This window comes from Grus americana, chromosome 1 (assembly GCF_028858705.1).
Source record: "Grus americana isolate bGruAme1 chromosome 1, bGruAme1.mat, whole genome shotgun sequence".
NCBI classification, from domain to species: domain Eukaryota; kingdom Metazoa; phylum Chordata; class Aves; order Gruiformes; family Gruidae; genus Grus; species Grus americana.
The window spans coordinates 110,571,008-110,584,790 of record NC_072852.1 but is presented as its reverse complement, the minus strand read 5'-3'; the positions used below and the strand labels follow the sequence as shown (position 1 = coordinate 110,584,790).

The 13,783-nt window shown below is 39.5% G+C and overlaps 1 protein-coding gene across 4 annotated transcripts in view; it reads right to left on the bottom strand.

The window, feature by feature from the left end:
- CHODL (chondrolectin) overlaps positions 1-13,783 on the bottom strand; it is a 33,106-nt gene that overhangs the window by 6,644 nt on the left and 12,679 nt on the right. For 2 of the 4 annotated variants that reach the window (XR_008578678.1, XM_054837343.1), the window contains exons 2-6: positions 7,372-7,684; positions 6,469-6,626; positions 3,046-3,108; positions 2,581-2,664; positions 785-887 (exon numbers count right to left, since the gene is read on the bottom strand). Coding sequence is in view for 3 of the 4 variants with exons in the window: in XM_054837343.1 (XP_054693318.1) it covers positions 785-887; positions 2,581-2,664; positions 3,046-3,108; positions 6,469-6,626; positions 7,372-7,684 (721 nt within the window). In the remaining variant the exon portion in view is untranslated. The remainder of the gene's footprint in view (positions 1-784; positions 888-2,580; positions 2,665-3,045; positions 3,109-6,468; positions 6,627-7,371; positions 7,685-13,783) is intronic. The other 2 variants (XM_054837356.1, XM_054837366.1) reach the window with 2 other exon arrangements.

Below are 13,783 nucleotides of genomic sequence, written 5' to 3'. Positions count from 1 at the left end.
GATTAATTTAGGAGGAAAAAAAATTATACATTGCCATATCTTGCTGTATCACATTTTGAGAAAGATAAAAAGTCCAAAGAGTTTTAAAGCCTGGATCAAAACATATCATGTTTCATAGGTTGAAATGTTTCCTATTTGCATAATAATACAACTAACACTACATCTATGTACACATGTCTATTTACTTTACGCATCTTCTTTGACAGATACATGATGTACAAAAGAGTTGCACTGGTATGTGGCTCAAAACATGGTTTTGCTTTTTGTTTTCAATTTATCTGCTCCAGTGGCTCATCTGTTGTATGTATAGGATGTGCACCGAAACAGCATTAAACTGCTGCTGACCCCTCAGGTTCATCCTTGGAACAAACTGCACTTTTTGTCAGAAACTGAGGCGAGTCCTTGAGTTTGCCCTCTACCAGTGTGAACCCCAGTATTATTCCCCAAAGCCCAGATGCTGTACAGGTGGCAGTCATGATGGAAAAGGTGAAGTAAAAGTGCTGCCACTAGTTCAGCCTATCAAGTGGTCAGCAAAGACACCTTCTTCAGAAAGAGACAAAGTCCTAGTGGCAATATACGTGGAGAGACCTGGAACTATTTCAGTGCATTGTGGAAAAGCCTGATGGTGAATGTTCAGCTGTAAACTACCTGGATTTTAACAGATGAAAAGAATGTTTATTTGCATATATGGGGACAGATGTTAAGTGGTCTTCCAGTATGAATAGCTTGTCAATGGAAACATGAATTCTGCATTATAAGATCATTTTGGATAAGTATATTTTACCTTTTATGAAGCATCTGGAAGCAGCAAGTCCCAAAAGCCACCAGTATCAATAGCAGTAGTGGTATAGTGGGTATCACAACATAAATTAGATTTGGAATTATACCTACAAGACAAAAAGTTCTCATTAATGTCTCCCATGTTGAAATACTCTTAACCACGTGAGTAAAAATCCAGAGCAAAATATCAGAGATACATTAATTTACACAAAAGAACATTTATACACTCCTTCTATAGGAAGAGCTCCAAAAAGATGACTCAGGAATATCAAGAAGAAAATAGTAGTTCTCCAGCAATGTGCAAAACATATCTTAAGGACTTAAATTCTGACATTTCCTATGTGCATCAATGACAGATTTCCAATTTTTTAATTGAAAATTCAAATATTTAAAGAGAGCACATTCCACAGCCTATTATTTTTACAGTGCATATAACCTGTTTACTCGGTTGCACTTGCATGTTGGATTCCCACCCATGCAGGACCACAAAAGGAACAAACCCTGCTCTTGTCTCCCCATTCCCCTTAAAAGACAAAGGTACACTGTCCTTGACAAATGAGGAGAGAGCTAATGGCGCTCCCCTGCAGGTCTCTGGGCAAAAGGAGCGGGAAACGGTACAAGCTGAGACTATTACCTGCCTAGAAAAGAGGATGGGGTCTACAACTTCCAGAAAGGGTCTGCCTGTTTTTCAGTAACTGTATGTCCCTGGTTAATAACAGTACACATTTAACATGCAAATTGTGGCAACTTTCTTACCCACTGTCCTCTTTTGAGCATATTTTCAGTAGCAAGAATAAATGTGAATATTCAGGTTGGGTTTCTTTACAAGTTTTAGACGCAGAGTCTTCACATTGTTTGTATAAATAATAGTATTGATTTTAAAACACAGTTCATCGGTACATCCATTCCTCTGGAGTTACAAACAATGGGAATATCATTTCAAGAAAATGGCTCAAATCCAGCCAACAAGCATGGAAAGGGACCTCCAGCTTTCCATAATCCCATGCTGTAATCTTGTAAAATCCTGAGCTGCTCCTCAGAGATGTTCAATTCTTTGAATTAAGGTCGTGTTACAACACTTCATGAACCGCAGGGCTCCGTTCAGGACATAAGTTGTGAAATGAAGTAGCTAGGAGCATTACAGAAAGCCCCTAGGCAGTGGGTACCCATTTTCTAAATATCAAGAGCCATCTCTGCTAGAAACCTCAACAAAGCATTTAACTCCTCCTTAACTTTACTTAACTTTAACTGTTCCTTAAAACACACAGTACCTGAGGGAGCTATGGCACAACGCTTATTCTGCAGATGATAACTGCAAAATTCATGCCCTATCAGTTAGGAAAGATTCGTTTTGTTCGAGAGCCCCAGGTATCAGCTGTAAAAGATAATATATGCTTGCTATGTGTGTTGGGGAAGAGGTCAGGAGGAGGAGGAGGAGAGAGGCAAGGCACTGGTTACACAGCCTAGGAGACGCTCCACAGCTGGGTGAACGCTGGTGAAATCTTGCATCATGACAGAGACTCACCAGGGTCAGAGAGAACGGTGCAGATTTCAAGGACTGCTAAACTGTAGATTTGGATCAAAGTTTGAGGAGACATGAAAATAATTTGTTTCCACAGTCACAAAGAGGACTGACTAAAAATCTTGAATTGTTATTCAAAAGTATACTTTTTCAGGGCACTTCCTGGGGAAACAGACTGCTTCCTCCCACTGACAGTAATGGAAATTGTTAAAGATTAGTTTAACCGAGTTCCCTGTTAATACTTTCACCAGAACACTGAATTCATATGAACACATTACCTGTTTCAGTAGCAATAACATGATACTGATCTTCTGGTTTGCTTGTGTCATGAGGATTTCCTGCTGGCACCGTTGGAAAAATACCTGAAAAGAATATCAGACGTTTGAGGAAAATAGCGAGTGCAAAATATGGCTGTTATGTTGTTAAATAAATTAATAGTAATTACATCTTAATTTATATTGGAAAAATGAACATTTTCAGGATTGACTAAACTGCTGGATATAAATGTGTAAACAGGATTTTATTACAAAATTGGGATTACATCTGGAACAAGAATTATGAGCAGTGCTATTCTGAACAATAGCCATATATTTGTAGTTATTGCTCTCTAAAGGATTAATTTTCCTATGTTCCAGTTCTAAACGATGCCTGTTAAACTGAGTAATTTTGGAGGTTCTTGTAAGCTACCCTTACATTTACGTATTTACCATTGCAACTCAATTTAATGTTTCCAAATTTCTTACCGTAATCTGGTTCCGCTCTGTCTCCTAATTCTTTTTCTAAGACATTATCTGTTAAATCAATATCTGAAATCAATTGTTGAAGAATGAAAAATGTGTGTAATAAACAGATGTTTTCATTACTTTGCATGCAGTACCACAGAAATAGATACATTCTCTGAATAATTGCTTAATTCTTCAGCATTTAATCTTCTTTCCAAAGGCTATTTGCAAACTAGAGTCAAATCACTTCTAGTTCATACTTTTTTGCTCCTTAGAAAAGGGCTATAGTTTATTCTAGTTCCAATTCTTGGTGGCTTCTGCTAGGTTACTGGCTAAATCACTGAATCCCGTAATTTCTTACGTTGAATAAAACTCCTAACACATTCAAAGTTTCATTTGTGCAGACAATCCTAAAACAATGTAAGAGAGAAAGCGTTCTTGATTAACACTTAAATCTTATTCACATTTCCAGACTAATGCTTACAGAACGTTGGCTATGAAGCAAAACAAAGCAGCACAAGTTTTTGAGGTCAGATGTGAGCTTCACACAGTTTGGTTTTGCAACAGGCAGCCCTAAAATACAAATCATGGGCAGTGGGTCCTAATACATCACATAAGGAAGTGAAATTATTAAAAGAGGAACAATAGTATCATACTTCTCGTAATGCATCAGAAACTGGAGAACCAATTCATGGCTTTGAGCTATGAGTATTGTAGAGGCTTGCAAGTTTACTTATGGCTATTGTTACAACTAAGAGTTTACAAAGATTATAGAAGTAATTACCTCATATTGAAAGGATGGGCACAGGAGTGGAATCTGCATGATTGTTTGAATAGCATTCATTTATCATAAGATTATATTAATATAGCAGTGTTATGAGCCTGCAGTTCCGAGTGTCCTGATAAACACGAAACGCTGGGAGAAACTGAAGCAATAAAGCCTACTAGAACAAAGGCAATTATTTCATTTACTCTGGTAAAAACTGGATATGTTTGGCCATATATAAAGAAAGATATCAAAATACCACAAAGAACTGAGTTGCTGGCTCTAGACAGCAGAAAAGGAGATGAGTTTTTAATTTGATTGCATAATCAAACCTACAGGAGCGGGACAGGAACTAAATGTGGTTGCAATTACCAACCTATAATTAAATTTAAGATCACTGAATGATCAATATGATTTAAAGCCAGACTGTGCACTGCAACAGTAAATGCTGTCAAGGGAGATACTATGAAAAGGGCTTAGAAAAATGAAAGTGACTACCAGAAATGTAGTTGCTGCTTGAGTGAGACCGCCTAATAAGTGCAGCCCTGACCTTGCTGCTGATACAATCAGAGGCAGCTTCACCATGGTCACCCACAACCTCTGCTTTTTGGCCTACGACTGGTATCATACACCATATACTCAAACCAGACAGGAAAGTTGTGAAAAACAATGTACTCAGATAACAAAATGAAAATCAATATGCATGTGGCACTTCAATCGTCCTGGTAAAATGGATGTATTTTGTGTTGCAAATGGCTGACGTTGAAGCTATTACAGTGATTTGGGGGAGAAAAAAGGTCATTTGTAAGTCTCACTAGCTTTTAGATAGCAAATGTAATTTTCCTACAAACACTGCTGTACTTTCTTCAGGCAGTGAAAGTAGTGTCATATACCTATTTATATACATTTATGCATCTACTTTTCTTCTCCAGGTGGTAGAAAAATACATTTCTGGAGAAGAGTGTGTTTTGCTAAAGAGCACAATTCCAACAGCTTAAAAAGTAAATAGCTACAATTCAGCAGTACTGTATTTAGCTGCATAACAATGTCAATCCTAATAATAATCTACCTATATATTGTTTGCCTTACTATATGCCTCATTATACACTAGTAATCTGTTTCTACATAGTGAAAGAAATAAAATCTTCATTGTTACTGTTATCACTTTGTTTTCTACCAATCCCAAATACTTTGCATTTTTTCAGGTGGTGAAAGTAATAGAAAAAAACCAATTCTTTATCACAACACAACTAGAAAGGTTGTAGTTCACTATTAAAGAATAAATATTTAACTTAAATTTGTTTGGTGTTAAAGACACAAAATATACTTGAAACTGAACCCTTTTAATCAAACCTGTACTTTCTGACATAAATATGTCATTTTAACAACTTAAACCATTTTTATTCTGTTCTCTTATTTCAAAATAATTGTCATCAGTTGTAAAAGTAATAAAATTGTATACATCACAGTACCTTGAATGGCCTGCGTGACCATGATAACTGATCACCATAAGACTGCGATAGTAACGAATAATTTTAGAAGCTGGAACAGATTTGGGAGGTGGGGGTGAAATGTGTGCGTATACCAAGCCTTCCAAGTATTTAATATTTGCTTGCAATATTAATTGCCATTAATATCCCCACTAAGATATTAGACAGTGAGAAAGCTAGCTATCCATCAAAACTGGAGGAAGAAAACAACCTGAATCTCTACAGACAGATGGATCTCTACAAAGAGTATGATTATTGCTAGATCACGAGCATAAAGAAAGCAGGTAGGAAACTGCAGAATTAGCTAAGTCAAATAGCTGCTGAGAGTAGGATTTCATATGCATTCTGACTTTTAGATTAGTTTTTGAAAAGCAGACATACCATAAATTATTTGGAAATATTTGCATGATCCTGCTGAAAAACATGTTTTCATTTACAGTAACTACCACCAAAAGTAGAAAATATTACACATTCAACTTGAAAGTCTACTTTTCATGTCCCTTTTCTGTTTGCACAATTTTCTAGTTTATAGTTAATGTTTCCTCTACTGACATATACAGAACCTATGTCATGTCTGGAAGTACAGCCAAATTGCCTAAGATGTGGCTTTTTCTGTCACCATCTAAACTAGTGTGCATCTGCTTTTCATTTCTATAAATCTACAGGCATGAATGTAGAATTTTCTTCCTGCTGTTCTGGACTTCTATTTTCTTTCTTTAAGCCAAAACTTTTAGAAACAGCCACCGCACATAAAATGATATAAAGTGTCAGAGATCTGCAACTACAAGGACAGCGTATTTTTTTTACCATAGGATCAAGAGATGTCTTGGTCATCCAACTTGATAGCAAGCGACGGAAGTAGAAAATGGCCACTTTAAACACTTTGTGGAGAATAAAATAACTCTTGAATGAGATAAATCAAACTAAAACTGGGAATGCTGATAGTGAAGCTAACCTTGAAAACATTCTTATCAGATACAGGTAGTTTTATTTAAATTATCACTAGATGTGATATATTACATCCCTTGTTAATGTCAGCTCAGCCACTCACACACCAAAGGAATCAATACCACAAGGAGGTCTAACGCTGTGGCCACAAGACACTTGTGGATTTCCTCACAAAACAAGAGGCAATTGTTTTTCTAAGAAAGCATTCAACCCGTGAAATATAACTTTAGTTTCACCTACCTGGGCCATACTTGCAGATAAAATTGTGCTTCATGTTGCATCTATCATCATTCCACTGATAAAGGTATGGCCCTCCCAGACCAGGGTTTGCAGTTGGCTGATGATACATCACAACACAGGCTTCACTTCCACAGGAAGGCTCATCTGTATACCAATTTCTAGTGGTACATAAAGAAAAACTTTCAAATTCTGAAGGTAAGATTCCTCAGGATGCCAAGGAAAGGAGTTCATCAATGCAAACATGTGAACCCAAATGGCCCCATCCTCTTCAAAGATATGCTGCATTTCCCACAACTCTTCTGTGAAAGGCATTTAGGGCCTGAGCTCCCACATGTCTGGATTGCAAAAAGCAATCTGACCTGTGAAAGCACCTGTGTAGAAATAACACTATACTGCTCTGTTACCTGTTTTCCTTCCTCTCTGACTCTTACCTGTCCCGTTGTCCTGAGTCTTGTGAGCTGCTGCTACTCTGGCCTTTGGCTTAATCAAAAGACAGGGTAGAAACTGGACAAATTACACCAAGTAACACGCATTAATTTATATCTGGCTGGCTCCCTGATTTGAGGTGGCCAGAGTCTTGCAGAATTTGCCTGCCTGCTTTCAGACCACATCCTAAATCCTCTACGTGGGACATAAAAACCTCCAAAAGCCATATAGAGGCAAATTCATGAGATGGGAGCAAAGAAAATAGTAGGCTGAAGCCACACTATCATCCTTTTACAGCTTCAAATTCAAAACCCTGGTTGCTAGTTTCCCTTTATTTGGGGAAGTCAAGGAGGGATGCTACTAACTTCATGGGACAGCAAGTCTTCAAGTGTCTTTATAGAAGACTTGACTTGCCAGGCATTTCACTCTCCGTTTCTTTCCGTGAACCTTTCCCAATAAGCAGTTTTACAGGCTTACCTGAATGGTGAAACACTTCCATCAGCCCACTGGTAGAGGTCAGGGCAAGCACTTGAAGTGGCTAGTCCATCGCCACTTCTCCACAGCCCAATCCAGAAGTCACCATCAGAAATCCCGGAGCCAGATTTCGTGAGGTTTTGCAACATGTTTTCTATCAGTTGCTGCTCAGCTTCGCTTTCCAAGCTCAGTAAAGCCCCACCATCAATTTCACAAGCTTGGCGGGCCTCCTGAAAGCCCACACGTCTAGACAAGTCCTGGAAATAAGCTAACTTGTAACAAGAGCGCTTGAAGTCACCATAGCACACCTTTTGACCTGAAAAATATAAACACGAGAGTGTTTAGAGTATACTAATGCATGTCACAACTGAAAAAAAAAAAAAAAAGATATAGCATAGCATGCACACAGTGATGGAGAAGGACAGTAAGTTTTTTATCTCGTGCCCCGTCTTCAAGGACTCACGGTGATACAGTGACACTGCTGAAAACCTTAGCTTTAATTTAAATAGCAAATATCATGTAGTTCATGGGAATCTATGGCTTTCTTCCCAAGGCCTGTGAAACTCTCCAAGACACTGAAGACTCCCACTAACTTCTAGAAAAATGTTCTCTTCTTTAATGACTGTACCATCAGGCCCCTCTGTTAAAGCCAGGATCTGTTTGGAGGGTATTTTCTTAACTCTTTCACACTGGTGGAACAACTCCACTTCTATTTGGTAATCAAAGCTATCTGATCAGAAAAAAAAAAAAATTAAAATTCTCAATTTTAGTGGCAAGAAGAAGCTAGCAGTTTCTTGATGCTGCTATCTAACCTTGAGAGGGTATATTCACAAAGACCTCATAGCTACTCTTTGCTATCATGTGTCTAAATACAATCTGTAAGGGTGTACGGGAGGAGAGCATCTGCTCCTTTGTATCTGGTCAATGACTTTGAGTACAAAAAGGAACAGTAAGAAAAGGAACAAAATATACAAACACAAACCTGACAGGAAAACCTAATGGAGAAAAAGACAGGAAAAAACCCACCTCATCAGATACACTAATTGGTGGGCTATCAAAAAAACTGCAGGCAAACAGAACTTTGCAACTTGATAAGGATGTACAGCTGGGGAGCCAGGATGTCTGGGGGGGTGTTGGTGGGACTACGCGATCTGATGAGGGACCGTGAAGGGTTAGGGAATGGGGAGGAACAAAGGGGGAATGGGCAAAAAGGGGTATAAAAGTTTGGGCTGCTCACGTTTAAAATGGGGGGTGGTGGGGAGAGGTGTCTGGACACGTTCCATCCCTAGTGACCTCCTGTCTCTGCCAGACAATGAGCTGGAGGGGACTTGGCTATGTCTACATTTACGTGGGTCCCGCACGTGGGTGCTGTTGAAGGCAGCGCCTGGACCGTGGCAATCTGTGCGACGGCCGCGTCAGCGCCCTGCCTGCGTGGCGCTGGGATGCCCGCTCAGCTCTGACACGGGTTCAACCAGCCCAGGGGAAAGCGGCAGCCGCGTCCCTCGGCTCAGAGAGGGGCCCTGGGTACCCGCGTGGGCACCAGCTGCCAGGCAGGAGGGAGTCCTGGGACTGGAGGTGCTGGAGGAGGTGGCCACACTCTTAGCATCCCTAAACACAGCCAACAAACTCCAGACCTTAGCAGGCATCACAATACTACCCAGACACCGTAAAGAAGCCCTGTGATGCTTTCAGAAAGCACTACATCAACTCCATTCACATCAGTTTTTCCTCACCCTTCAGAGATATGACTGTGGAAAGAATCAAAAGTCAAATGACAAAATAATGTTTATTCCTTCCAGTTCTTTGGCTGAGAAGGACACATGCTTTTTTCCAGAAAAGGAAAAATAATTATCATCATCTTCAACTAGCGAGATTCTCTAGAGTTTATTCAACATATACAACATGCGGAATGAACAAACTCACTTATCAGCTGCAACTGAAGTCCAGTACGTTTATTTAGGGACAGTAGAATGGTTCTAAATATAAGGAAATAAGCTAACCATCTCTTAAAAAATCAAGTTTTTTCAGTATGGAAATTTATTATTGGAGAAGAAAAGCAAGAAAGTTTATTTTGCTAAGTTAGAGTTACTGCAGGATACCAAAGTAATAAGAACCACCAGGCATTACCTAGGCTGTTTAGAAATCAGCAAATTCTATATTTCTACTGGAAAATTTGGCAAGGATAGTATTTTATTGTACCATGCCAGTTTTGCATTTGAAAATTTACTTCTAATCTTAAACAAACCCAGATACACAACTCAGGTAAATAACCCTTTGGCTTTACCTTTGAACATGTTTTACCCTGTTTTACCTTTTAAAAAAATTGTAATTTTTCACTGGGAAATGGCAACATCATCCTATAACTTAAGCTGTACTGATGCTTTTTAAGCCAGTGTTTTTCTATACACAAGAAATAAACACAGAAGTGAACAAAAAAGCCTAAGAGATACAATAAAGTTAATTATTCCTGCTTTAGTGTTCTTTCATTTTCATATTTAATGACAAGTAGCATACTTCCCATAGCAGTCTGCACACAGCACAAGAGCTGACTGAAAACTTCTATTTGCACAGAGCATAGTTTCAAGAATGTGCAGAGAATGAGCAGACTGTAGCACAGCTGCATGTTCATAGGAATGTAAAAACAGGATCATCTCATGACTTTCAGCTAAATCTGAAAGTAACTCTTATTTTGGGGATCTTTTTTATTGTGGAAAGTTAAATTAGAGGGGCAGTAGGGATAAACAGTGTTTAGTTTTCTAGTGTTTCCTATGATTCTTGTACTCTTTCTCAAAAAACCCAAAACTCTGAAACCTTTTCTTTATGATACCGTATTAAAGTTCATCTGGGAGAAGGACTGTCAGGAAGGGAAGCATCTTTCCGGTCTCATTCTTACTTAAGCTTGGCAGACAGACTTCTTAGAAGTCACTTGTTTATCGGTAGCTAATCTGCCAAAATAATACGAGAAGAAGAATAACCTAATGTAAGGACAAGCTTGTGCCACAGATATCTGTGGAAAAAGCCAGGCTCTGAGATCAGGAAGAGAGCACCTATTTGGACTTTCTCTGGCAATGTCCTGACAACGTTTTGTATGTCCCGATTCCTTTCCTGCCATTTCCCTTTATAGGTTAAGAGCCTTGCTATCAAGGAATGCAGTAAGAGCCATAGCACCTGGGCAATGGCACTGAAGAATCAATGGGCAGATCCTTTGTTAGAGATGCATATAAAATAACGGTTTCTTCATAAGACTTCTTGGAACAAAAAGAAAAAATACCTCTATTATCAAAGTTATAAAGTGATAATTCTAAATGCTCAAAAGAGGGAAGTGCAAGAATGAAAGCTGCATGTGCAATCACAGCTCATTCCCTTCAACTGTAATGCTGCAATTCAAATTTTGTTAACATGATCATCGCCTTTTTATTTTCCCCAGGAGCTCTTCTCATTGACAGGGTAGAGTACACAGAGAAGGAGGAGCTGATTGACATTTTGATCTTCACCACTGGGTGAGTGACAATGGCTTATCGCCAGAGTACACATCTGTACATAACAGTGCAAACATCCAAAGGCTAGCACTGAATTATGTAGGACACTAATCATTTATAAGGAAAAGGGACCACACCTCTCCCTGTAACTAAAGATTGGATTCAAAGCATTAATTCAAGACTTATATGCAGATTTATGGGAACTCCTTTGTCCATTGTCTTGTTCTTTATTTGCCAGACAATTTTCAGAAATAAACTCTTTCATGATTCCTTTCATTCTGTGCACATACTCCTCCTCGATGAGCAAATTCAGGTATGAAAATATCTGTCACAATTTCAGTCATGCAGGAACATTCAATCCACTGAGATGAGTGGGCTGGCCACTACCCATCTCAATTCCTGTGCTGCGCCTCCCTTTCATGGGAAATAACTAGCTTTCCATCCACAACACACACATCCGCCCCCCTACCCCCTTTCTCAGGGGGCTGAAGTGCCCCCCATCACTCTCTGTTCTCACGCACAGTCTCTGCTCTTCCGTGACTCTCCCAAAACCTGAATCAAATAACCTCTCCAACAGGACAAACGGGTCCTTGCTGGCTAACTGACCAAGCTTCTTGAGGACACTCATCTCCCAGTCAGCTGCTGCATGGAGACTCACGTTGCCAAATGGCCCGTGCTGTTTCTGAGCTGCTATAAGGCTCATGTCCGTAAGCTGTGCTGGATACTGGGTCCAATACGGAGGTTGCACCGGTGTCAAGGCTCAGCTCCATCACTCGCACCAAGCTGAGGAAACCAGGTGGGACTGTACGGAGCAGGGAAGAGAAGGACAGGCGCTCGTGACGCACAACGGCGGCAGAGCTGCTCATAGGTGCCACTGCAGCCCCTCACGCGTGCCCAGTAATGGCTTGCCGCTGTTGTGCACTTGGAGCAGGAAGCCCTCTTGGAGCCATCCAGAGTACAGACACGATGGCCCAGCATTTACCCAAGGGTTTATCTGAAAAGGTTAAAATCTCAAAACTTTGTGTGAAACCATTTTTTTTCTTCCCCAAAACTGATCTGAATCATTTTTGAGGATACTATCATTATTGCAGATGTTTGTGTAGGGTTAAATAACTCTAAAAATCAACTATTATAAAGTGAAAGAATTGAACAAGTGAAAATTTGCACACAGTCCAACTCCTAAATTACTTCTCTTCCATTTGTTGCTCTCTACACCTGTGGCAAAAGAAATAATTTCCTGCTTACAGCCTGATCATTTGTGCAAGAATATACCTCTAGAAAACAACAGAGGAAACAGCAAGAAACCAAGAAATATTTGGCATTAAGACCCATCCAGTGTGAAAGAAGTATGTGATGCAGTGTAGTCAGCTTTCTGGAAGAAGCTGTGAATTTTTTTTTGTTCTAGTTAATTTAGTCCCTGTGTTCAGGCAATGACCTACTCTGAATCTTTTCTTTCTTCTTTTGAAGAGGACTTTTATCTGCTGTAGCAGAGCTAGTTCAATGTGTTAATGGAAATCTGCAGTTGTGCCTTAATAGCTGGCAAATCAGTTGACATTTTAGTGCTATTCTCCGAGCATGCTAAGATGTCAAGTTTTCAAGCCTCACTTTTACAGCTTTTTCTCACTACTAATTTCTGAAATACAAAGCAGAAATAATTTACCAGTGAAAAATGACAGAATGGACCACATTGTATAGCAGACAAGTATGGAAACATTAACTACAGGCTATTTTACCTTCTTCTAACATCTCTGCAGCAGACAAGACTCCATTATTAATTCTAAAGAAACATTTGCTATAAAATGAATTCCAATTTTTCTGTCACAATCGAATAGAAACTAGATTTGTAAGGAAGTCTATTGGAATGAATCAGGCTAAGATACTACGCAATGTGAATAAATATAGGCGAGTTAGGCCTTTACAACCTTTCCACACAACCTGCCCTGTGCTGCTTGAGAGATGAAAGGAAACATGAACGAAAACGTTGTTTCATCACAGGGTGTCCAGAAAGGAAAAAAGAAAAGCACGTTATTGTATTTAGTCCTCCGTTCAGCATCAGACCAAAGACCTAACTAATTAATTTAATAAGATCTAAGAACTCATTCTTACTGGTTTCCCTTACAAATGCTCAGACAAGTTGTGAAGGTGGAGTGCTTACACCCTTCCTTTCATGGAGTCTATCAGCTTCTTAATCCTTGACCCACCTTCCCTCACCCAAGGAGAACAGCCCAGACCCTGGTCAGAAGCACGCAGAGAAACAGGCAAAACACGCACTTGGCTTGGTATCATGAACCCACACCTTACTTTTTCAGCAACAAATGCTTTCTTGCCTGCTGAGGGAAAGCGCTGTGCTGAAGCAACAGACAGACAAAGACTGTTCTTCTCATTTTTCCCAAGTTGCAAAACTGCAAGATTAGGTCTCCTCAGTTTCCTTAATGGCAATGTTTCCAGGTTGTTCTTTCTACCTCTCCTGCGCACATCTGCCGTACAACTCTGGCCCTGTTCCTGCAGCCTTAGCAGCTCTAGTTGCCTACTGCAGAGAAACTGATCTGGCCAAAATTCCCTTGCACTCACCTTGTCTCACCATCCCGTTAGCTGAAGAAAGCAAGTCTACAGTACTTGCTCTGAGTGCTAGCTACCATTTCCATCCATATGAATCAGTTTTCATCCTTGGGTGTCACACAGCAGCTCCATAGTAGAATTTTTTTATTTCAACATTAAAAGAAAAATAGCTTTCCATTGAAACACTTGATACTTAGTTAAAACGTTTCTGCAGATAATTCTGCAGGGAAAGAAAATCTCTTTCAAGAAAAGGAGAAACAAGTGAATTCTCAGCTGGTATTTCAAACAATTATGTCTCCATTCTGTTTTAATAATGATGCTTCACTAAACAGAAATAGTAGGTTCCTTTACATCTGTCATGACAGAAGTTATAGCAA